This window comes from Macaca nemestrina, chromosome 9 (assembly GCF_043159975.1).
Source record: "Macaca nemestrina isolate mMacNem1 chromosome 9, mMacNem.hap1, whole genome shotgun sequence".
Lineage (NCBI taxonomy): Eukaryota > Metazoa > Chordata > Mammalia > Primates > Cercopithecidae > Macaca > Macaca nemestrina.
The window spans coordinates 94094397-94119848 of NC_092133.1; the positions used below are offsets into that span (position 1 = coordinate 94094397).

The 25452-nt window shown below is 37.3% G+C and overlaps 1 protein-coding gene across 20 annotated transcripts in view; it reads right to left on the minus strand.

Annotated features, from left to right (window-relative positions):
- LOC105499832 (uncharacterized) overlaps positions 1–25452 on the minus strand; it is a 44354-nt gene continuing 18902 nt past the window's right edge. For 15 of the 20 annotated variants that reach the window (XR_011608051.1, XR_011608052.1, XR_011608050.1 and 12 more), the window contains one exon: positions 1–25452. This exon is cut by the window's right edge. Coding sequence is in view for 1 of the 20 variants with exons in the window: in XM_071070131.1 (XP_070926232.1) it covers positions 18832–18878 (47 nt within the window). In the remaining 19 variants the exon portion in view is untranslated. The other 5 variants (XR_011608049.1, XR_011608045.1, XR_011608054.1 and 2 more) reach the window with 1 other exon arrangement.

Consider the following 25452-nt stretch of genomic DNA (forward strand, 5'->3'; position numbering starts at 1 on the left):
AAGAGTGTGGAATAGCTTTATTAGAAAGTTTGACTAGATACACAAATGAACAGCAATTATGAGCACTAAACAAGGTTTAAAGCTTGGAAAAAGTATCAATAACTTGATAAAACCTTAAGTGTTACAGGTAATATCTAACTATTATGAAATGACAGACGAAAGTATCAAAGTATACCCAATAAGCAATATCTAATCACATGCGAATTTCCTCTAAGATTATTTTAAGTAACTATTGGAGTAAATAGAAAATTTAAACTGTGATTACCTTTATAGAGCCTGAGATTTGCTAAGAAAGCATTTTGACTGGAGGCAAAGAATCAAAAATTATTTAATTAATTCTACCAGTACTGTCTTAAGTTCACAGAAAAATCATGATTTTTGGCTATACACATATATTTTTAATTAAAGAGGAGGATTATTACTCAAGAAATTTGTACAAAATATAAACATACTTTTAAGTTTTAAAAAAAATGTATATTCTACTAATATTACCATGTAGCATATGAAGGTTATGGTATTCTAACTATAGAATCTTAAGATTTTTTTATGAGATACTGTTTTGCCAGACAATATCTATGTGCAGTGTGGCTATATGATGTAGAACAAAAAAATTATATATATATACACATTATATATATACACACATTATATATATATATATATTCCCAAGTATTATTTAATGCAGAGAACTGAAAATCTTCAAAAGTTTAAAAAATCCTCAACATGTCCGATGCAACTGATAGAAAAAATATTTCCGCAGGACCAGAAATAAACTAGAAAACTAGAAGCGTTTACAGGAGTAGTAACACTGAAAAGCCGCTGCTCCCTTCAGGCCTTGGTTGATTGCAAGGACCTCAAACTAGTGTGGATTGCCCAATTTACCCCCTTGAAATAAACAAAGAAAAAGTACTGACTGAATTTATCCCAAATGTGAGAAGCAAATCATAAAATATAAAACACACAAGAAAATAAGCTACCAGTATAAATAATGTGAAAAAAATTATTTGTATAAATTTTAGTTATTTTAAATATACTTAAAATATTTAACTAAAGACAATGGGTAAAATGGAAAATTTTTAAAAATGATTTGAAAAGACTAAGAAATTGTAAACTAAACAAGCATATTTGGAAAGGAGCCAAAGAGAAATTTAAAAAATGAATAAGTTTAATACACAATATTTGGGTTAAATATTAAGTTAGAGTCACATGATAAAAAGATTAGTAAACTGAAATATTGAGCAGAATGAATATCATCAAATAGAGACAAAGTATAAAAATAAAAATATAATTATAGATATAGGAAGAATGAGAAGTAAAAATACATTTATATAATCCAATAGAATATATAAAACTATAGAATATAGAAATAGAATATATAAACATTTCCACCAGCAATAAATGACAGCTTTTGTTACTCTACATCCTCACTAGCAGTTAGTGTAGTCAGTGTTTTAGATTTTAGCTGTTCTAATATGGGTGTAGCAGTATGTCATTGTTACTTTAAATTTCAGTTTCCTAAGGACACATGATGCTGAGCATCTTTCCATATGCCTATTTGTCATGCTTTTAAGCTCTTTAGTGAGACCTCACAACTTTTACATTCATATTTGTTTGAATCCTTTGCCATTTTATAATTGGGTTGTTTTTTATTCTTGAGTTTTAAATGTTTTTAATTAATTTATTTTTTTGCATATTGTGGCTACCAGTCTCTTATCAGTTAAGTGTTTTGCAATTATTTTCTCCCATTCTGTGCCTTTTCCTTCTATTCTTTTAACAGTGTCTTTTGCAGTTCAGAAATGTTATTTTTAATATAGTTCATTTCAGCAGTTTTTGCTTTCATGGACCATGTTTTTGGTTGTTGGTGTATCAAATGAGCCAAACCCAAGGTAATTGAGATTCTGCTTTATGTTATCTTCTAAGAGTTTTGTAGTTTTCCCCTTTACATATGTCTATAATCCATTTTTAGTAATTTTTGTAAAAATTGCAAGGTCTGGGCTTAGGGGTTTTTTAAATTTTTTTAATTTTTCCTATTGCATGTGGATGTCCAGTTGTTCCAGTACCATTTGTTGAAAAATTACCTTTTCTCAATTGAATTGCATTTCCTCTATTCTCAAAGATAAGCTGACTTATTTGTGTGGGTCAATTTCCGAGCTTTCTCTTTTGTTCCATTGATCTGTCTCTCTGTTCTTTTACCAGTACCACATTGCTTGATTACTATAGCTTTATAGGAGTTCTTGAAGCTGGGTAGTGTCACTTCTATAGCATTTCTTTTTAAATATTTTCTTTGCTATTCTGAGTCTTTCGTCTTTCAATATAAATTTTAGAATCAGTTTGTCAAAATTCACAAATTAACTTGCTGGAATTTTGAGTGGGGCTGCATTGAATATGTAGATAAAGTGGAGAACATTTTAACAATGCTGAATCTTTCTATTCTTAAACGTGGATTATCTCTTCCCTTACTTAGATCTTCTTTGATGTTTTTAATCACAGTTTTTTAGATTTCTTCGTATATATCTTCTATTTATTTTATTAGATTTGTACCTAAATATTTCATTGCTATTTCACCTGAAATCCTCACAATCATTTTCTGTTGTCAGTGACTAGTCATAGGTCTTAAAATGCTACTCAATGAATATGATAAAATGTATACTGAAGTGACATTTTGATTAATTCAGTAATAAGACAAAACACAGAATAATGTTCTCATATAGATTACACTCAACTGAAAAGATTACTGTATATTTGTTTATACACTAACATCATTCTTATAAATAACACTAAAATGATACATTATGATAAAGATTTTAAAAAGATATTTAAACAAACTTTTTTTTCAAATAATGTATTAGTTTCATGCAAAGTAGCTCCTAAATTTTTATAAATGGTTTGTTTCTTTTAGCATATTCCTTTTTTCTTCAGAGGTCTCTTTTAAGCCCATAGACTTTATAATCAGTCTTTTGTTTTGGGTTTATTTAATAGTAATATTTTCCCCACATTATTTGTGATTACACAGACACATTAGGCTTACAATATTTTGAATAGTCTAAGGTGAAAGCCAATGTAATCAGGATAAACTTGATCTGTGTTATCTGTCTCCTGAGGTGCCCAAGAACTTGATTGTCATTCCCAGCAGCTTCTGGTTGACATTTCTCAGAGTGAGAACTGACGTGTACATTCAGATTCATGAGCTTTTAATGTAGCAGGTAGAATGCAGTTCTCTTGTGCATTCTGACCCACCCATAGATGAGCTGTTTTTTTTATTTTAGACTATTACTTTCATGTCTGTACCATATTATTGCAAGTTTTATGATTTGTCATAGTGGACAGATTCATCAAATAAAAATATAGGACATAAAATTAACTCTAAAATTTAAATAAACAACAAATAACTTTGGGGTGCACATGTATTCTGTTGGCAATTATCAGTTGTTAGATTCTGTAGATAAATTTTCCAAAGAAATAATGAGAATATTTATACTTTAGTTATCAATTCTAATCTATGATATCATGCTGTTTTCTTGTCCTGCCTCAGCACCAATGCCCTGAAGAGCATTGTTGAAGACTCCATCTGATGATTCAGAGCAAGTATTTTTTAGTGTGTTATTATTAGCAGAAAGAGGGACATAAAATACATGGGGTGAGCTGAATATATCTTAGGTAAGAGAGAAAAATATTCAAATTCTTATGTTATCTGATTTTTTAAATCTTTTTTGGTGTGTGGCTTATAATGTATTATATTAATAAAAGTATATAAACATGTAATTTACAAATAGTTGCCAATATTATTAATGTATGTTTAAGTATTGTATTACTGGTTTTGTCAAAAGAAAATGGGGATACATAGGGAAAAGAAAGAGAGATCAGACTGTTACTGTGCCTATGTAGAAAAGGAAGACATAAGAAACTCCATTTTGTTTACCTGGCTAGTTGATGATACTCGATTGAGGTGTCTCCATCTTCATGGAGGTGCTTTTCTTTCCATCTCCAGTGGGTTCATTGTAGAACTTTAAATGTCTAGTGAGTATCCAAACAGGAAGCTGATTTTCTCCTGGTGAAACACAAGCAAAACCTCTCCCCCATGTTATCACCTTCCCTATTTCCCATGTTTTATTTTTATTATCTTTCTACCAAATCAGTTTTCCTTCATTCCTTCATGTGGGCTGTTCCTTTTATCAGTAAGATGTTGTTCTGCAGAGGTAGAGGTCTGATTTCCATAAATGTTAAAAAATTTTAAAATATAGAGTGCTAGATTAAGTTGCATCTGGGGAGTGTTACACTCCTTACTGTCTCTTCTTCTTTCTTCTTTCTTCTTTCTTTTCTTCTTCTTCTTCTTCTTCTTTTTTTTTTTTTTGTTTAACCAATTGAGTTTTGAGGTTCTATTAGTTCTTTCAATTATGGCCTGTCCTTGGGAATTATAGGGAATTCCTGATGTATGTGTAATTTTCCACTGATTTAAGAATTTTGAACCGTCAACATATAGAGACTATTAAGTTCTTAAGTTAAGAGTATCCTGATGCTTTTCTTGATTCCATCATGACAGCAGAGCAAAATTTTGCTGAGGGTGCAGACAAATGCTGAAGAACTATCAGTTATTGGTTCTGGAAGTAACATAAATGTGTTTCTTTACTAACTTAAGCTTTTGGACAAAGATAAACAATAATTTTAACTACAAAATGTGTTTCTTCTAAACTCATAGATATCAGTAGGTTGTAGAGCAATGTTATACAGTATAGTGATAATTGACAATGAAATATAACTGGACCCACTTTTATCTCAGAAGAAGCTGAGTCATTGTGGTAGTTTTTCATTTTTTTCTGTGTTGTAAAGCGACATCATTTGAGTCACTGGATTAAATAAATTTGATAACACAATGATGCCTACATCCTGGCAAATAACATTAGTAGCTGCAAAATTGTTCAGTGAAATCATGCAAGGTGTTCTGATGTTGTGGATTTCCTGAGACAATTTGAGGAAAAGTATATTTTAAATTGGAGACCAAAGTATTTTTCAAGGCATAAGAGGGTATTCCTCTTATGTAGGATCTTAAATAGGATCTCCAAAAAAAGGATCATGATGTGATCATTTTGATGTAACTTTATGGTTTTCATAAAGTTATTGCAAGTAGTGTTTAGTGTTTATCCTCTTGAAAAGTCAATGATAGACATCAGAAATATGCTGATGTGTTGAAAATAATTTACATAAAGAATCTCTTATATGGAAACGAAACTGGGAAAGACCCAGGTCATTTTTAGGTGGTACAGCTAAGAGGGTTTTGGTAAGTACAATAATGCCCTCCAAAGGTGTTTATGTTCTACTTCTCAGATACTGGGATTATATTATAACTCATGGCAATAGGCATATAAAGTTGTACATAAGATCAAGATTGCTAATCTTCTTATGAAAAATGGGGATATTATCATGAATTAGAATGGTGAGTTCAGTGTAATAACAAGGGTCCAGAAATATGAAAGCAATGGAGAATAAAAAGTGTCAAAATGATGGCACCTTAGAAAGACAAACAGATATTTTTTCAACTGTTTGCTCTGGTAATTTTCTCCATATTATCAAAAAATTCAACCCAGTTGCATAAACTGTACATATAATTGAATAATTTTATATGTTAATAGTATCAACGTGCTAAATATAAAATGAGAGAATATAAAACAAAATCTAAAAGGGGAGGTCCAGGTACAATGAGAGTATAGATAGTGTGCATCCTATAAGGTCATCATCGTGGATGACTTGGTGAGACAAATATTAATACATATGTTTTATTAATATTATTGCATACACAATTTAATGCAGAAAATAATGTAGAGACTGAATTATCAAGAAGTCATATGAGATAGTCTGGATTTATTTAGAATAAGAGGATAATGTAAAAATGAAGATGATTTGTGATAAAGATATTGACTACCAAATAATAAACACTAATGAGATGAAGTCTTTCTTTTCCAGATATACAAAACGTTTCCTCTTTGCCATTTAGAAGAACATACTTTCCACTTATGTTATCATTAAAAGATGCCTTTTATTTCCAAGCTGGCATTGGAGTAAGCCAGCACTTACTTTCCCCCCCCACTCCACATTTTCACATTCTCTCTCAATAACAAGCCTAAGCCTCATGGCCTGATCACCTGTCACTTGGCCTTTATTCACATAGTGATGCTTCTCATAGTAATGTGTTTGTTGTGTCTGGATGTATTTGAGTCACTGCATTTTTGGAATGACTTCAAATATAAAATGTAATTCTACCTGAGCAGAGTGACAAGGGGCCTCTCCTTCTGTACCACCTGCCTCCTGAGTACTCTCCAGGCCATCACCATCAATCCTAGCACCTCCTGCTTGGCAAGAGTTAAACATAAATCCACAAATTACATTATCCATGTTTTCTTCTTTTTTTGGTTCCTCATTTTCCAGAAGTAACATAATCATGTACACAGTAGCTTTTTTCAAGTGACACAGACCAATCAACTCACAAATACTGACAAGTAAATACTGCTCATTTTCCTAGATAATCTCTATAATCAGGGGACTAATTTTTATTCTGGCATTTTCCCTGAATGCTTTCTTTGTAGAAATTATGTTGCTCTCAAGTGTGTGCATGGTGACACTCTAGTTTAAGCACCAGAGGTGATCCCAGCACCTTCACAGTCCCAGCCTCTGCTCCAGTTCCTCTCCAGAGAAAAGGGCCAACTATACATCCTGCTGCTGGTGAGTTGCTTTGTTGTCACGGGTTCAGTGGACATCATTATTTTATCCTCCTTAACCAGGTGGTGGGCTTTTAACTCAGTTATCCTGGATATCTAGAGGTTTGTAGTCCATCTTTATGCTTTCATTTGTTCTTTGGTACAAATAAATTTGTCTTTTGGTACAAATCAATTGATAAAATAATAATCAATATTCTGCAAAACATAAACTAAGAGGCATCAATTTTTAATAAGAATATAACAGAAAAATAATCCTCTGAAAAAATAGATTTTTCCTCCCTCAGTTAAATTATTGAAGTAGCATGGGATTTTCATCTGACTTAAGTAAAATGTGTAAAATTGTAATTTCATATCTAAATATTTTGAATTTGATGTTACCAAGAATTATTTGGTTTATTTAGTTTAAAGTTCACCAGGTTTTGATATTCCCAAATCAAGTCTCTTACTCTTTAATTTTTACACACAAAAAGCATTTCTTTCTTCTTGAAGTGTACTCTTAAGAAGCTGCCATTCATAACCAAATCACTTAGTGTTTTTTCTTTTGAAAATATTTTATTCCTTTTTTGACTAAGGTATTTTAGCTAAGTATCTAATTATTGGTTTAATGATAACTTTACTCACCTCTATTAGTATTCATTTCTCTGGCTGTGGCTCTACAAAGCTGTGTCCTCTCATCTTTGCAAGTTACGTATTTTTCTTTTGCTGATTTTTAGTGTTTTCCTCATTTTTGGTATTATGCAGATTAACTGTTTTTTATGTATTATTTTTCTCTTTGTTGACGCACTGAATTTCTGAATTCATGTTTTCAATTGTAGACACTTATAAATTACCAACTCTTTGACTATAGCTATTTATTTTAAAATATATTTTAAGGAAACAGTTAATTTCTCATTCTTCTACCTCTACTCTTCAAATATGTATAATTATACTTGTGTTTTCCATTATGTTTTCTCTTTTTACTGTATTGGACTATAATAATTGTGCTAATTTCTGTTCACTAATCTCATCAGCTTAGATAAAACTTTAATTTTTAACCTATATGTTAATTATTACATTAATTGTATTTTTAAATATCTATCTTCTACACAGCTGTTTTCCAAATATAACTTCTTAAGCTTATAGCTTCTTGTTCTTTCCATGTTATTTTTTTCTTTTTTTATTGTATTGAATTTCTTCTGACACTCATTCTAGTAACTTATTTCTCTGTGTGCAATGTAAGTTATAATTTGGTTCTCAGATTTGAGGTATCTGCAGTCAGTTTTTTTCATTTGCTTTATGGCAAGTCGGACAATCTGCATGGATTTGGCATCATTGTGTTCACCCATATCTAAGAGCAGCACTTGCTTCTTAGCTTGATGAGTTGTTTCTGGATTCTTTATTTTACTTATATACCTGGGAGATGTTCATATTTTCCCTTCAACTCTATTCAGCATTTTAAGAATTCTTATGACTTTCTGAGAATTTTAGCTCTCTTTATTAAATGTTTTTAATATGTATAATATTTTCCTAAAAAGCCCAAATATCAACAGTGTACACATGAGGAAAACTATATAAATCTATATAAAATAATATAATATATAATCTATATAAAATAATATATTAATATTATATTATATATATATTATATATATAAATATATATTTTGGTTGCAGACAATAGCATCTCATAAAAAATCCCAAGTTACTTCATTTAAAAGATAACTCTCCTCCAATATACTATGAGGTAACAAAAATTTGTAGTGTGTAACTTTTTAATACAAGAAAACTGATTTTACATTTTGCACAAATTTTTGAAATGAGTACTTGCCTGTTTTTCTATAGAATTAATATTGTCAAAATTGCTTATTTGAATTTAGGTTTTTGGCTTTCATCACATGCTTCCTCATTAACATTTCCCTCAATCCATAAATGCAATCTCAGTATGAATCTTCCATTTAACCCAGAAGTTAATTTTTAAAACCTTAATAAAATTTGAATGTAGCTAGATATTATTGGTTGGCTACATATTAGTGAATAATTTCTATTACTTAAGAATGCTCAGAAAATATGATATGCTGAATTTCCACTGTCATAAATTCAATAACATATTTTAGGCCTAAACATTTCCATTTCAAATCCTTGGGTCTGGTATTTAAAAATAATAGCTATCCTTTGTTTTATGGCCAAAAATGCTGCCATTTTTATTCCTAATTAGTCAGACTTTCTAACAAGTTTATTTAACATTATGTTTATTTGCTTGTTGTATACCAAAACCATTAATTTCTAGAATTTGAATGTCACTTAATATGAGCAAAAAAATGTGTCAGACACTAGGGAAGAAGGTGGATGGAGAAAGGGAAGATGTTGATCAGAAACTACCCAAATTTCATTTACAGAGGAGGAATAAGATTGAATGATCTAGTGCAAAAAATAATGAGTATGATTAATAATGTACTGTATATGTCAAAATTGCTAAAAGTAGATTTAAAAATTGATTTACACAATATTTTACATATTTATAAGGCACATGCAATATGTTTTTACATGTATAGAATTTGTAATGATCAAGTCAGGGTATCTGTGGTATCCATCACTTTGAGCATTTATCAATTCTATATGTCAGGAACATTTCAAGTTATCTCTTCTAGCAATGAAATATAAAATACCTTATAGTTAACCAAGGCCAACCTACAGTGCAACTAAACACTAGATTTTATTCCTTTCCAACTGTGGGTTTGTACTCATCTACGACCCTCTTTTCATCCCCTTTCTCACCTACACACTGTGCCAGGCCTCAGGAATATACTATTCTACTCTCTGTCTCTATAAAAATCATCTTTTTAGTTTCCACATATGAATGAGTGTGTGCAAAGTTTTTCTTTCTGTTTCTTATTTCACTTAACATAATGACCTCTGGTTCCACTCATATTCTTTATATGGCCCAACAGTATTCCACTGTACATATATATGTGTGTGTGTGTGTGTGTGTATATATACATGCACATACATATACATTTGTCCAATTATTCATTGGTGGAAACTTTGATTTTATATAAATGTTATTGTGAATAGTGCTGCAATAAACACACAAGTAGGGATAACCTTTAATATAGTGATTCCTCTTTCTTTAAAGAAATACCCAGTAGTGGGACTCCTAGATCATACATTGTATAATTTGAAGATTTGTTGATACTCCATACAAATTTTAAGATTGTTTTGTCTATTTCTGTGAAAAATGGCATTAATATTTTCATAGGGATTGCATTTAATCTGTAGCTTGCTTTGGGTAGTATGGTCATTTTGATGGTGTTAATTTTTTCAATCTATGAAGATGAGATGTCTTTCCATTCGTTTGTGTCCTTTAAAATTTCTTTCATCAGAGTTTCACAGTATTTTTGTAGATGTAATTCACCTTCTAGATTAAATGTATTCCCTAAATATTTTATTTTTTTAGCTATTGTAGATGAAATTACTTGATTTTTCACTTAATTCATTATTAGTATATGGAAATGTTATGGATTTTTATGTGTTGGTTTTATATCTAAAACTGTACTGAACTTAGAGGTTTTCTTTGTTGAGTCTTTACGTTTTTCTAGATATAAGATGGTGACATCTACCAAAAAAAAGAGACAATTTGACAATTTTCTTATGGACGAATATTATTTCTTTCTCTTACCTGATTGCTCTGGCTAGGACTTCCAGTACTATGATAAATAGTAGTGAAAATGGGTGTCCTTGTCTTGTTCCCATGCTTAGAGGAAAGGCTGTGAGCTCTTCACGATTCAGCATACTATTAGTGGTGACTTTGTTATATATGACCTTTATCATGTTGAGTTGTTTCTTCTATGATATGCCTAGTTTGCTGAGAGTTTTTATTGTGAAGACCTGTTGAATTTTATCAAATGCTTTTTCTGCACTTTTGGAAATAATTATATAATTTTTGCCCTTCATTTTGTTGATGTAAAGTAAAACATGTATTGATTTGCATATGTTGAACCATCATTGCATCCCAGAGATAGATCCCACTTCATCATACTGTATTATTTTTTGATGTGCTATTGAATTTGGTTTTCTAGTTTTTTTTGAGTATTTTTGTATCTATGTATATCAGGAATATTGGCCTATAGTTCCTTTCTATTGGGAGAACCCACTCCCGATGTTTAACATGGGTTCTTTTCTATTTCCTAAGTGTCTTGGCTGGTTTGAGAAATAAAGGGAAAAGGCACAAGAGAGAGAAATTTAAAGCTGGGTGTCTGGGGGAGACATCACATGTCGGCAGGATCCGTGATGTTCCCCGAGTCAAAAAACCAGCAAGTTTTTATTAGAGATTTTCAAAAGGGGAGGGAGGGCACAAACAGGGTGTGGGTCACAGAGATCACATACTTCACAAGGTAATAAAATATCACAAAGCAAATGGAAGCAGGGCGAGATCACAGGACCACTGCATGGGGCAAAATTAAAATTGCTAATGAAGTTTCGGGCACGCATTGTCATTGATAACATCTTTTATTTTTATTTTATTATTATTATACTTTAAGTTCTAGGGTACATGTGCTTAATGTGCAGGTTTGTTACATATGTATACTTGTGCCATGTTGGTGTGCTGCACCCATCAACTTGTCATTTACATCAGGTATAACTCCCAATGCAATCCCTCCCCCCTACCCCCTCCCCATGATAGGCCCCGGTGTGTGATGTTCCCCTTCCCGAGTCCAAGTGATCTCATTGTTCAGTTCCCACCTATGAGAACATGCGGTGTTTGGTTTTCTGTTCTTGCGATAGTTTGCTGAGAATGATGCTTTCCAGCTGCATCCATGTCCCTACAAAGGACACAAACTCATCCATTTTATGGCTGCATAGTATTCCATGGTGTATATGTGCCACATTTTCTTAATCCAGTCTGTCACTGATGGACATTTGGGTTGATTCTAAGTCTTTGCTATTGTGAATAGTGCCGCAATAAACATATGTGTGCATGTGTCTTTATAGCAGCATGATTTATAATCCTTTGGGTATATACCCAGTAATGGGATGGCTGGGTCATATGGTACTTCTAGTTCTAGATCCTTGAGGAATCGCCATACTGTTTTCCATAATGGTTGAACTAGTTTACAATCCCACCAGCAGTGTAACAGTGTTCCTATTTCTCCACATCCTCTCCAGCACCTGTTGTTTCCTGACTTTTTAATGATTGCCATTCTAACTGGTGTGAGATGGTATCTCATTGTGGTTTTGATTTGCATTTCTGATGGCCAGTGATAATGAGCATTTTTTCATGTGTCTGTAGGCTGTATGAATGTCTTCTTTTGAGAAATGTCTGTTCATATCCTTTTCCCACTTTTTGATGGGGTTGTTTTTTTCTTGTAAATTTGTTTGAGTTCTTTGTAGGTTCTGGATATCAGCCCTTTATCAGATGAGTAGATTGCAAAAATTTTCTCCCATTCTGTAGGTTGCCTGTTCACTCTGATGGTAGTTTCTTCTGCTGTGCAGAAGCTCTTTAGTTTAATTAGATCCCATTTGTCAATTTTGGCTTTTGTTGCTGTTGCTTTTGGTGTTTTAGACATGAAGTCCTTGCCCATGCCTATGTCCTGAATGGTATTACCTAGGTTATCTTTTAGGGTTTTTATGGTATTAGGTCTAACATTTAAGTCTCTAATCCATCTTGAATTAATTTTCATATAAGGAGTAAGGAAAGGATCCAGTTTCAGCTTTCTACTTATGGCTAGCCAATTTTCCCAGCGAATAAATGGTGCATTGATAACATCTTATCAGGAAACAGGGTTCAAGAGCAGACAACCTGTCTGACCAAAATTTATTAGGCAGGAATTTTCCTCCTCCTAATAAGCCTGGGAGCGCTACAGGAGACAAGGGTATATTTCATCCCTTTGGCTTCAACCGTTAAAGGTGGCACTCCTTAAAGGGGCCATCTAGAAGCCTACCTTCAGGGCACATTCTCTTTCTCGGGGATGTTCCTTGCTGAGAAAAAGAATTCAGCGATATTTCTCCCATTTGCTTTTGAAAGAGGAGAAATATGGTTCTGTTCTGTCCGGCTCACTAGCGGCCAGAAGTCTTATCTCTTTTGTTTCCTGAACATTGCTGTTATCCTGTTCTTTTTTCAAGATGCCCAGATTTCATATTTTTCAAACACACATGCTCTACAAACAATTTGTGCAGTTTACACAGTCATCACAGGGTCCTGAGGTGACATTCATCCTCCTCAGCTTACGAAGAAGATGATGGGATTAAGAGATTAAAGACAGGCATAGGAAATCACAAGGGTATTGATTAGGGAAGTGATAAGTGTCCATGAAATCTTCACAATTTATGTTTAGAGACTGCAGCAAAGACAGGCATAAGAAATTATAAAAGTATTAATTTGGGGAACTAATAAATGTCCATGAAATCTTCACAATTTATGTTCTTCTGCCGCGGCTTCAGCTGGTCCCTCCGTTCAGGGTCCCTGACTTCCTGCAACACTTTCAGTCTTCTGTTCTTGTCTGATTTTGATATCAAGGTAATGCTGACCTAATAAAATGAGTTAGAGAGAATTTCTTCCCCTTCATTGTTTTGATATGGTTTGAGAACTGGTGTTAACTTTTCTTTGACAGTTTTGTAGAATTTGACAGTGAAGTCATCCAGGCCTGGACTTTTCTTTGTTGGGAGACTTTTTATTACTGACTCAATCTCATTACACATTATTTATCTACTCAGGTTTTCTATTTTTTTGTTGATTCAATTTTGGTAGGTTTGTCCAGGAATTTATTCATTTCCTCTAGGTTTTCTAGTTTGTTAGTATAGTTGTGCACTGTTTCTGCAGTATTCCATCAGTTTTGGTGCAATTGTGTTTTGATTTTTGTTTCAACAACTCTAAAAAATGTCTTTTTAAAATTTTTATCTTGACCCAAACGTCATTCCAGAGCATGTTGTTTAATTTCCATGTATTTGTACAGTTTCAAAAGTTTCTCATGTTATTGAAATCTCATTTTCATTGTGGCCTGAAAACATATTTGATATAGTTTTGATTAAAAATTTGTTGAGACTTGTGTCCTGACATATGATCTATCTTAGAGAATGTTTCATGTGCTTTTAAGAAAAATATGCATTCTGTCATTGTTGGATGAAGGGTTCTGTAAATGTCTGTTAGATCCATTTTGTCTAATTTTCAGTTTAAATCTAATGTTACTTAATATTCTGTCAAGATGATATGTATAATGATGAAAGTGTGGTACTGAAGTTTTCAACTATTATGTATTGAAGTCTATCTCTTTAGATCTAATAATATTTCCTTTATATATTTGGATGGTCTGGTGTTGGGTGCCCATATATTTAAAATTGTTAAATTCTCTTGCTGAATTCATTCCTTTATCATTGCATACTGTCCTTCTTCTTTTACTGGTTTTGAATTAAAGTCTATCTTATGTTATATAAGTATAATTACTTCTACATGCTTTTGGTTTCTGTTCATAAGAAATTTTTTTCAAATCCTGCTTTAGGGATGTCAGATATTTTTAGTTATTCTTGTACTTTTCTGAAAATTGTAGCTGCCTGCTTAGACTTTTAAAAATATATATTTTTCCAAAAAGCACAAACATCAATTCATTACTACTTATGAAAACATTTCCCATGTATTGTTTTGTGGCACATCAGCATCTCATGAGAATTCTCAAGTGGAACACACTCCCATTCCCCAGTATATCACAAGATAAAAATAATTTATAGAGTGTATTATTATTTTATGTTTTACACAAATTGCTGAGTTAATAATACTCTGTTACAAAGAATAATACCTACAGAGGGCCAGAAATTATCATTTTTTCCATAGCATTAAGCTATATTGGTAGAATTATTTATTTGTATTAAGGTTTTTGGCTGCAATCACAATGTTTCCTCCTTAGACTTTTCCTGAATCCATAAAAATAATACATTTGAATTTCTCACTGAATCTAGAAGTTAATGAAGAAGAGCTTAATGAAATGACTATGTGGCTAAATATTATTTGTTGCTTACCTTTAATGGTTTCTATTATCATTTTCAGTGGCCAAAATGTACGACCTGCTGGGTTTCTGCCATTATGAAGTAAAAGACATTTTTTAAACCTTAAGTTTTTCCATTTAATATACTTTGATATTTGAAAGTAATGTACAGTCTCTCTTTATTGGTCAAAGAGGCTGCCTATTTATATGCTTTACTCAAGCTTTCTAATAAAGTTATATAACATTATTCATGTATATTTTTTGTTGTATGCCAAAGCAGTTGCTTTTTATGAAAATTTTAATATAAATATATAAATAAAAATGTGTGAACTTTATTCTTTCCAAGGAATCTTTGGGTTATTAAATTTAAATTCTAAGGTATTAACCTTATAAATAATACCTTAGAATTATACCTAGCATATTGTATATGCTAAGTGCTGGCAACTCTTGTTCACAAAATTGTCTTTTATTCAAACAATTATTCAAATACAGTATTATTTTGTATTTTTATTAAAATTTATTATTTGACCTTCCTCAATTTTGCTAAAAAATTGGAGGTAGGCATATTCCGCCTTTATAAATTCCAAAGTGAAATGGCAGTTTCACTAATTTCCTTTAGATACAGTAACTCATTTTTATCAAACAGTAAATACATGTTTTAAACAGTAGTTATATTCTCTGTCCTGTAACACAGAAAATTTTAAGTCATTCATTAACTGGGCTAAAGCCTTATTCTGTATTATTACTCCAGAGTTTTTTTGTTTTTCACTTGAGATGGAGTTTTACTCTTGTCACCCAGGCTGGAGTACAGTTGCATGATCTTGGCTCACTGCAACCTGCGCCTTCTGGGCTCAATTGATTCTCCTTCCTCAGCCTCCTGAGTAGCTGGAATTACAGGTGTCTATCACCATGCCTGGCTATTTTTTTTTTTTTTTTAGTAGAGACTGGGTTTCACCATGTTGGGCAGGCTGCTCTAACTCCTGACCTTAGGTGATCCACTCACCTCAGTCTCCCAAAGTGCTGGGATTACAGGCATTAGCCACTAAGCCTGGCCACTCCAGAGTTTTTCATGTCAACTGCTGAGAAAATTCATTTTTACGGGGCCAGGTGTGGTGGTTCACACCTGTAATCCCAGCACTTTGGGAGACCAAGGTGGGTGAATCACCTGAGGTTGGGAGTTGGAGATCAGCCTGACCAATATAGAGAAACCCCGTCTCTACTAAAAATACAAAATTAGCTGGGCTTGGTGGTACATGCATGTAATCCCAGCTACTCGGGAGGCTGAGGCAGGAGAATCACTTGAACCCAGGAGGTGGAGGCTGTGGTGAGCCGAGATTGTGCCACTGCACTCCAGCCTAGGCAACAAGAGCGAAATTCTGCCTCAAAAAAAAACAACCAAAAAACAAAAAACAAAATTTTTATGGAATACTACAAAATAGAAACAAATGTTTCGATAGGTACAAACTATAAAAGTTAACTAAAAATAGATTATATAGACATATATGAAGAAACAAAATTTATAATTACATGTTAAGAGAATATTAATTAAAATGTTTTGACATAAAGCTCAGTGACAAATTGCTTAAATGGTAAATTACATCAGCTTTTAATGAAGAATTAATGCAAATTATATACAAAAACTCCCAGCAATATAAGAAAAGGTAACATTTCCCAATCCATCTATTAGTTAGTATTAGCATGATTAAAAAAAATACAAAAAAATCACAAGTAAAAAAACCATGAACCAATATGTTATATGAATATAGACACATAAATTATCAAAACTACTAACAAACTGAATCCAACAACATATAAAAAGGATTATATACTATGACAAAGTAAGATATTTTCAAAAATGCAATGTTGGCAAAATATTCAAAATTTAAAGTATTGCATAATATTACTTTAATAAAGGGGAAATGATTATTTTAACAGACATAGAAAAAGACTTAAGAAATCCAATATCAATTTGGAATAAGACTCACAGCTAACTACTAATATAGACATCTCAGTCCTGCTTAAAATCATCTATTAAAACCTAGAGCTAACATACATAATAGTAAAAGAATGAGAGCATTATTTATAAGCTTGGAAACAAGACAAGAATTTCGTATTAAACCAATTTAATCAACATTGTACTAGAGGTATTATCCAAGAAAATTATACTAGAAAAATAAGCAAAATTATCCAGATTAGACAAAAAAAAAATTGTATTACACAATACATGCTCTTCTACATAAAAATGTGACAAATTCACTAAAAACTTAATAATTAACACCAGAAGTACAAGACAAACATAAGTTCTTTACACTAAAATATTTTAAATGATGAAATAAAATATTTTAAATAATGAAATAAATTGAAGAAAAATTGAATAGATTGAGAGCCAGTCAATGTTTTGGGATAACAATATTTCGTATTTAGATAAAAATAACAAAACATTTACAGATTCAATTCAAATTCCCAACTACCTTTTAAAATAGAAACCGACAAGCTCTTTATAAAATATTAATGTCCAAAGAAAATCAAATATACACAACAAAATTTGAAAAATAATTCAATGGCTTATACTAAAAATATCCATTCTTATTACAATGTTACAGTAAATAAACAGTATAGTGCTATTATGAAGATAAATCTGGCCAGGCACAGTGGTTCATGCTTGTAATCCCAGCACTTTGGGAGGCTGAGGCGGGTTAATCATCTGAGTTCAGGAGTTCAAGACCAGCCTGGCCAACATGGTGAAACCTCTTCTCTACTAAAATGACAAAAAATTAGCTGGGCATGGTGGCGAACACCTATAATCCCAGTTACTCAGGAGGCTGAGGCAGGAGAATTGTTTGAACCTGGGAGGCAGAGGTTGGAGTGAGCTGAGATCATGCCACTGCACTCCAGCCTAGGCGACACAGCAAACTCCATCTCATAAAAAAAATAAAAAATAAAAAAAAGAGATTAAGTACATGAGTAGAATAAAACTGAAGGTCCATTAATAATCATATTAATTTGGTAAGCTTATTTTGTCAAAGATGCCAAGACATTTCAATAGGAAATAGACATTTTTGGTGACTGGCAAGATGGCCGAATAGGAAAAGCTCCAGTCTGCAGTTCCCAGTAAGAGCAATGCAGAAGGCAGCTGCTTTCTGCATTTTTAACTGAGTTATCCGGCTCATCTCGTTGGGACTGGTTAGACAGTGGATACAGCCCACAGAGTGTGAGTCAAAGCAGGGTGGGGCATCACCTCACCCAGGAAGTGCAAGGGGTTGGGGAACTCCCTCCCCTAGCCAAGGGAAGCCCTGAGGAACAGTGCTGTGAGGAACGGTGCACTCCAGCCCAGATAGCACACTTTTCCCACAGTCTTCACAACCCTCAGACCAGGAGAATCCCTCCAGTGCCTATACCACCAGGGCCCTAGGTTTCAAGAACAAAACTGGGTGGCTGTTTGGGAAGACACTGAGCTAGCTGCAGGAGTATTTTTTCATCCCCCAGTGGCACCTGGAACACCAGCAAGACAGCACTGTTTATTCCCCTGGAAAGGGGGCTGAAGCCAGGAAGCTAAGTGATCTTTCTTAGCGGATCCCACCCCCACAAAGTCCAGGAAGCTAAGATCCACTGGCTTGAAATTCTCTCTGCCAGCACAGCAGTCTGAAGTCAACCTGGGATGCTCAAGCTTGGTGGGGAGAGGGGTATCTGTCATTACTGAGACTTGAGTAGGCGATTTTCTCCTCACAGTATAAGCTGCCAGTAAGTTCGAACTGGGTGGAGGCCACTACAGCTTAGCCTCTCTAGATTCCTCCTTTCTGGGCAGGGCATCTCTGAAAAAAAGGCAGCAGCCCCAGTCAGGGGCTTATAGGTCAACCTCCCATCTCCCTGGGACAGAGCACCTAGGGGACGGGAGGCTGTAGGAGCAACTTTAGCAGACTTAAACGTGCCTGTTTGCTGGCTCTGAAGAGAGTAGCTTATCTCCCAGCACAGCACTCGAGCTCTCCTTAAGGGATTCTCTGACTCCCATTCCTCCTGACTGGGAGACACCTCCCAGTAAAGGTCAACGGACACCTCACATAGGAGATCTCTGGCTGGCATCTGGCAGGTGCCCCTCTGGGAAGCAGTGAAGGAACAGGCAGCAATTTTTGCTGTTCTGCAGCCTGTGCTGGTGACACAGGCAAACAGGGCCTAAAGTGGACCTCCAGTAAACTCCCGCAGACCTGCTGCAGAGGGGCCTGTTAGAAGGAAAACAAACAGAAAGGAATAGTATCAACATCAACCAAAAGAACATCCACACAGAAACTCCATGCAAAGCTCACCAACGTCAAAGACCAAAGAAAGCTAAATCCACGAAGATGAGGAAAAACAGCGCAAAAAGGCTGCAAATTCCAAAAGCCAGAACGACTCTTCTCCTCCAAAAAAAACACAGCTCCTCACCAGCAAGGGAACAAAACTGGATGAAGAATGAGCTTGACAGACTGGCAGAAGGCTTCAGAAGGTGTGTAATAACAAACTCCTCTGAACTAAAGGAGGATGTTCTAACCCAATGCAAGGAAGCTTAGAACTTTGAAAAAAAAGGTTAGAATAATTGCTAACTAGAATAAACAGTTTAGAGACAAACATAAATGACTCCATCTTGCTCGGAGCTCCAATCACTCCGAGCTCTATCTTACGCCAAGCACCTTTTTCTCTGAGCTCCATATGCTCCAACCTAAACCTTGATAAGGACTCCACCTTGATCAGAGCTCTAACTGCTGTGAGGTCCATCTGCTCTGAGCTCCTTCTTGCTCATAGCTCCATCTGATCTGAGCTTCATGTTGCTCGGAGCTCCATGTGATCCGCCCCATCTTGCTCCAAGCACCATCTGCTCCGAGCATCATCTACTCCAAATTAAATCTTGACCGGAGCGCCACATTGCTTGGAGCTCCATCTGCTCTGAGTTCCATCTCAGTCGAAGTGCCATCACACTCAGAGCTCCATCTGCTCCAAACTGCATTTCGCTCAGAGCTCCATCTGCTCCGAGTTCCATCTCACTCAGAGCTCTATCTTGCTCAAAGTTTTATCTGCTTATGAGCTCCATCTGGCTTGTAGCTCCATCTGCTCAGAGCTCCAACTGCTCCGAGCTCCCTCATACTCCAGGCAACATCTGCTTCAACCTCTCTCTTGCTTTGAGCTCCATCTGCTCTGAGCTCCATTTCACTCGGAGCTCAAATAACTGCAAGCTCCACATGCTCCAAGCTCCATCTTGCTCAGAGCACCATCTTCTTAGAGCTCCAACTGCTCCAAGTTCCATCTTGCTCAGAGCTTTATCTACTCCAAGTGCTATATCTTGCTAAGAGGCCCAATCACTTCGAGCTCTGTCTTGCCTTTAACACCATCTTCAAGGTTCTCCATCTTGCTTGGAGCTCCATCTGCTCTGAGCTCCCTCTTGCTAAGCAGCATCTGCTCGGAGCTCTGTCTTGCTCTGAGCGACATCTGCTCCGAGCTCTATCTTGCTCAGACCTCCATCTGCTCTGAGCTCCATCTTGCTTGGAGGTCTAATCCCTTTGAGCTGCATCTTGCTCAGAGTACCATCTTCTCAGAGCACTGTCTGCTCGGAGCTCTGTCTACTCAGAGCTCCATTTGATCCAAGCTCCATCTTTCTCAGAACTCCTATCATTCCAACCTCCATCCTGCTCTGAGCACCATCTACTCCCAGCTCCATCTTGCTTCAAGCTCCAATCACTCTGAGCTCCATCTTGCCCTGAGCACCATCTGCTCAGAGATCCATCTTCTTTGGAGCTCCATTCACCTTGAGCTCCATCTTGCTCTGAGCTCCATGTTACTGTGAGCAACATCTTCTCCAAGCTTCATCTTGTTCAGAGGTCCATCTGCTCTGAGCTCCAGCTTGCTCAGAGCTCCAATCACTCTGAGCTCCATCTTGCCCTGGGCACCATCTGCTCAGAGATCCATCTTCTTTGGAGCTCCAATAACTTTGAGCTCCATTTTGCCCTGAGCACCAGCTGCATGGAGGTATACCTTGCTCTGAGGACCACCTGGTCAGAAAACCATCCTCTTTGGAGCTCCAATCACTTTGAGCTCCATTTTGCCCTGAGCGGCAGCTGCACAAAGCTCCATCTTGGTCTGAGGACCAACTGCTCAGAGGTCCATTTCACTGTGAGCAACATCTCTGAGTTCCATCTTGCTTGGAGATCCATCTGCTCTGAGTTCCAGCTTGCTAAGAGCTCCAATCACTCTGAGCTCCGTCTTGCTCTGAGCACCATCTGCTTGGAGCTCCGTTTTATTCTAAGCAACATATTTTCTGAGTTCCATCTGCTCGGAGCTCCAGCTTGCTCAGAGCTCTAATCACTCTGAGCTCCATCTTACTGTGAGCATCATCTGCTTGGAGCTCCATCTTACTCTCTAAGCAACATCTTTTCTAAGCTCCATCTGCCCTGAGCTCCAGCTTGCTTGGAGCTCCAATCACTCTCAGCTCCATCTTGCTCGGATCACCATCTGCTTGGAGCTTCATCTTACTCTCTAAGCAACATCTTTTCCAAGCTCCATCTGCTCTGAGGTTCAGCTTGCTTGGAGTTCCAATTACTCTGGGCTCCATCTTGCTCTGAGTACCAACTGCTCGGAGCTCCATCTTACTCTAAGAAATATCTTTTCTGAGCTCCATCTGCTCCAAGCTCCAGCTTGCTCTGAGCCCCAGTCACACTGAGCTCCATCTTGCTCTGAGCACCATCTGCTTGGAGCTCCATCTTTAAGCAGTATCTTTTCCGAGCTCCAGTTTGCTCAGAGCTCCAATCACTCTGAGCTCCATCTTCCTCTGATCACCATCTGCTTGGAGTTCCATCTTACTCTCTAAGCAACATCTTTTTCGAGCTCCATCTGTTCTGAGCTCCAGCTTGCTTGGAGCTCCAATCACTCTGAGCTCCATCTTGCTCTGAGCATCATCTGCTCGGAGCTCCATCTTACTCTTTAAGCAACATCTTTTCGAAGCTCCATCTTCTCGGAGCTCCAATCACTCTGAGCTCCATTTTGCTTGGATCACCATCTGCTTGGAACTCCATCTTACTCTAAGCAACATCTTTTCTGAGCTCTAGCTTGCTAGAGTTCTAATCACTCTGAGCTCCATCTTGCTCTGAGCACCATTGGCTCAGAGCTCCATCTTATTCTAAGCAACATCTTTTTTGGGCACCAGATTGTTCAGAGCTCCAATCACTCTGAGCACCATCTTGCTCTGAGCACAATTTGCTCCAAGCTCCATCTTGCTCAGACCTCCAATGGCTCAGAACAATGTTGGGAGTGCCAATCACTCTGAGCTCAAGCTTGCTCTGAGCATCATCTTCTCTGAGCTCCATCTCACACTGAAAAACACCTGCTGCAAGCTCCATCTTGCTTGGAGCTCCTTCTTGCTCCAAGCTCTATCTACTCCAAGCTCCATCTTGCCCAGAGCTCCATCTGCTCCAAGCTCCATCTTGCTGGGAGCTCCAATCACTCCAAGCACCATCTTGATGTGAGCACCATCTGCATAGACATTCATCTTACTTGGAGCTCCATCTAGTCAGAGGTTCATCTACTCTGAGCTCTGTCTTGCTGGGAGTTCCAATCACTCCAACCTCCATCTTTTTGGGAGCTCCAATCACTTCCTGCTCCATTGTGCTCTGAGCACTATCTGGTCAGAGCTCATCTTTCTTTGAACAACATGAGCTCTGAGCTCCACCTTGCTTGGAGCTGTAATCACTATGGGCTCCATTTGCTCTGAGCTCCAACTAACACCGAGCAACATCTCCTCCAAACTCCATCTTGCTTAGAGCTCCTTTTCTGCTCTACCTGCTCTGAGCTGCATCTTGCTCACAGCTCCCATCACTCAGAGCAATGTTTAGAGTGCCAATCACTCCGAGCTCCCTCTCGCTCTTCTGAACACCATTTGCTCTGAGCTCCATCTTATACCAGCAACATCTGCTCCAAGTTCTATTTTGCTTGGAGCTCCTTCTTGCTCAGAGGTCTGTCTGATCTGAACTCCATCTTGTTCTGAGCTCCAATCACTCTAAGCTCCATCTTGCTCTGAGCGCCATCTGTTTGAGGCTGCATCTGCTCCAAGCTCCATCTTGCTTAGAGCGCCCATCACTCTGACCTCCATTTTGCGCTGAGTACCATCTGCTCAGAGCTCCATCTACTCAGAATTCCATTTGCTCCAAGTTCCATCTTTCTCAGAGCTCCAATCACTCCAAACTCCATCTTTCTCTGAGCATCCTCTGCTCAGAGCTCCATTTGCTCAGAGCTCCAATCACTCTGAGCTCCATCTTGCTCTGAGCACCATCTGCTCTGAGCTCCATCTGAAATCAAGCAACATTTGCTCCAAGCTCCATCTTGCTTAGAGCTCCTTCTTGCTCAGAACTTCATCTGCTCCAAGCTCCATCTTGCTCAGAGATCCATCTGCTCCAAGCTCCATCTTGCTGAGAGCTCCAATCACTTCTAGCTTCGTTTTGCTCTGAGCACCACCTGCTCAAGCTCCATCTTACTATGAGCAACATGTTTTCTGAGCTACATCTTGCTCAGAGCTGCATCTGCCCCATTGTGCTCGAAGCTCCAATCACTGCGAGCTCAATCTTGCTCCAAGTACCAACTGCTCAGAGCTCCAATCCTTTAGAGCAATGTTTTTAAGTTCCAATCACTCCAAGCGCCATGTTGCTCTGAGCTCCCGTCTTACACCAAGTAACATCTGCTCCAAGTTTCATCTTGCTTGGAACTTATTTTTGTTCAGAGCGCTATCTGCTCTGAGCTCCATCTTCCCTAAGCTCCATCTTGCTTGGAGCTCTAATCACGCTGAGCTCCATCTTGCTCTGAGCACCATCTGCTCTGAGCTGCATCTAAAACCGAGCAACATCTGCTCCAAGCTCCATCTTGCTTAGAGCTCCTTCTTGCTCAGAGATTCATCTTGCTCAGAGTCCCAATTGCTCAGAGCAATGTTCACAGTTCCAATCACTCCAAGCTCCATCTTGCTCTGAGCTCCATCTTACACCAAGCAACATCTGCTCCAAGCTCCATCTTGCTTGGAGGTACTTCCTGCTCAAAGCTCTATCTCCTCCTAGCTCCATCTTGCTCAGAGCTCCAATCACTCCAAGCTCTATCGTGCTCTCAGCACCATCTGCACAGAGCTTCATCTTTCTTGGAATTCTAATCATTCTATGCTCCATCTTGCTGTGAGCACCATCTGCTTGGAGCTCCATCTTGGTCTGAGTACCATCTGCTTGGATCTCCATCTTACTGTGAGCAACATCTTCTGTGACCTCCATCTGTTCCGACCTCCAATCACTCTGACAGGCTCCATCTTGCTAGGAGCACCATATGCTCAGAGCTCATCTTACTTTGAGCACCATCTACTCCGAGCTTCATCCTGCTCAGAGCTCCATCTATTCTGAGCTCCATCTCGCTCTGGGCACAATCTGCTCAGAGCTCCATCTGTTCTGAGCTCCATCTTGCTCATAGTTCTAATCACTCTGAGCTCCAGTTTGCTCTGAGCACCATCTGCTCTAAGCCCCATCTGCTCGGACGGAGTTCCATTTGCTCCAAGCTCCGTCTTGCTCAGCGCTTCAAGTACTCTGACCTCCATCTTGCTCTGAGCACCATCTGCTCAAACCTACTTCTTGGAGCTCCAGTCACTGAGCTCCATCTTGCTCTGAGCACCATCTGCTTTGAGCTCAATCTTCTCTGAGCTCCATCTTGCTAAGAGCTCCAATCACTTTGAGCTCCATTTTGCTCTGAGCGCCATCTACTCGGTGTTACATCTTGTTCTAGGCACCATATGCTTGGAGCTCCATCTTACTGTGAGCAACATCTTCTCTGAGCTCCACCTTACTGAGAGCTCCATCTGCTCTGAGCTCTAGCTTGCTTGGAGTTCCAATCATTCTGAGCTCTCTCTTGCTCTGAGTACCATCTGCTTGGAACTCCGTCTTTTCCTGAGCAACATCTGCTACGAGTTCCATGTTGCTCAAAGCTCCATCTTCTCCAAGATCCATCTTGCTCAGAGCTGTATCTAAAATCAAGCAATATTTGCACCAAAGTCCCATCTTGCTTAGAGCTCCTTATTGCTCAGCCTTCCATCTGCTCTGAGGACTATCTTGTTCAGAGATCCATCTTGCTCAGAGCTCCAACTGCTCAAAGCAATGTTCGGAGTTCCAGTGAGTCCAAGCTTTATCTTGCTCTGAGCTCCATCTTACACAGAGAAACATCGGCTCCAAGCTCCACCTTGCTTGGAGCTCCTTCTTGTCTGAACTCTGTCTTCTCTGAGTTCCAATCACCCCATGCTCCATCTTGCTTTGAACTCCATCTGCTCAGAGCTCCATCTGCACCAAGCTCCATTTTGCTCGGACCTCCAATCACTCTAACCTCCATCTCGCTCTGAGCACCATCTGCTCTGAGTTCCACCTTGCTCAGAGCTCGAATCACTCCGAGCTCCATCTTGCTCTGAGCACCATCTGCTCTGAGCTCCATCTTGCTCTGAGACCATATGCTTGGAGCTCCATCTTACTCTGACAACATCTGCTCCTAGCTTCATATTGCTCAGAGCTCCATCTCTCCTCTGGAGCTCCATCTGCTCTGAGCTCAACATGCTTGGAGCTCATCTTGCTCAGAGGTCCATCTTGCTGTGAGCACCATCTGCTCCATGTGTTTACTGCAGCACTATTCACAATAGGAAAGACATGGAACCAATCTATATGTCCATCAGTGATAGACTGGAAAAAGAAAATGTGCTACATATACACCATGGAATACTATGCAGCCATAAAAAGGTATAAGATCAAGTCCTCTGCAGAGACA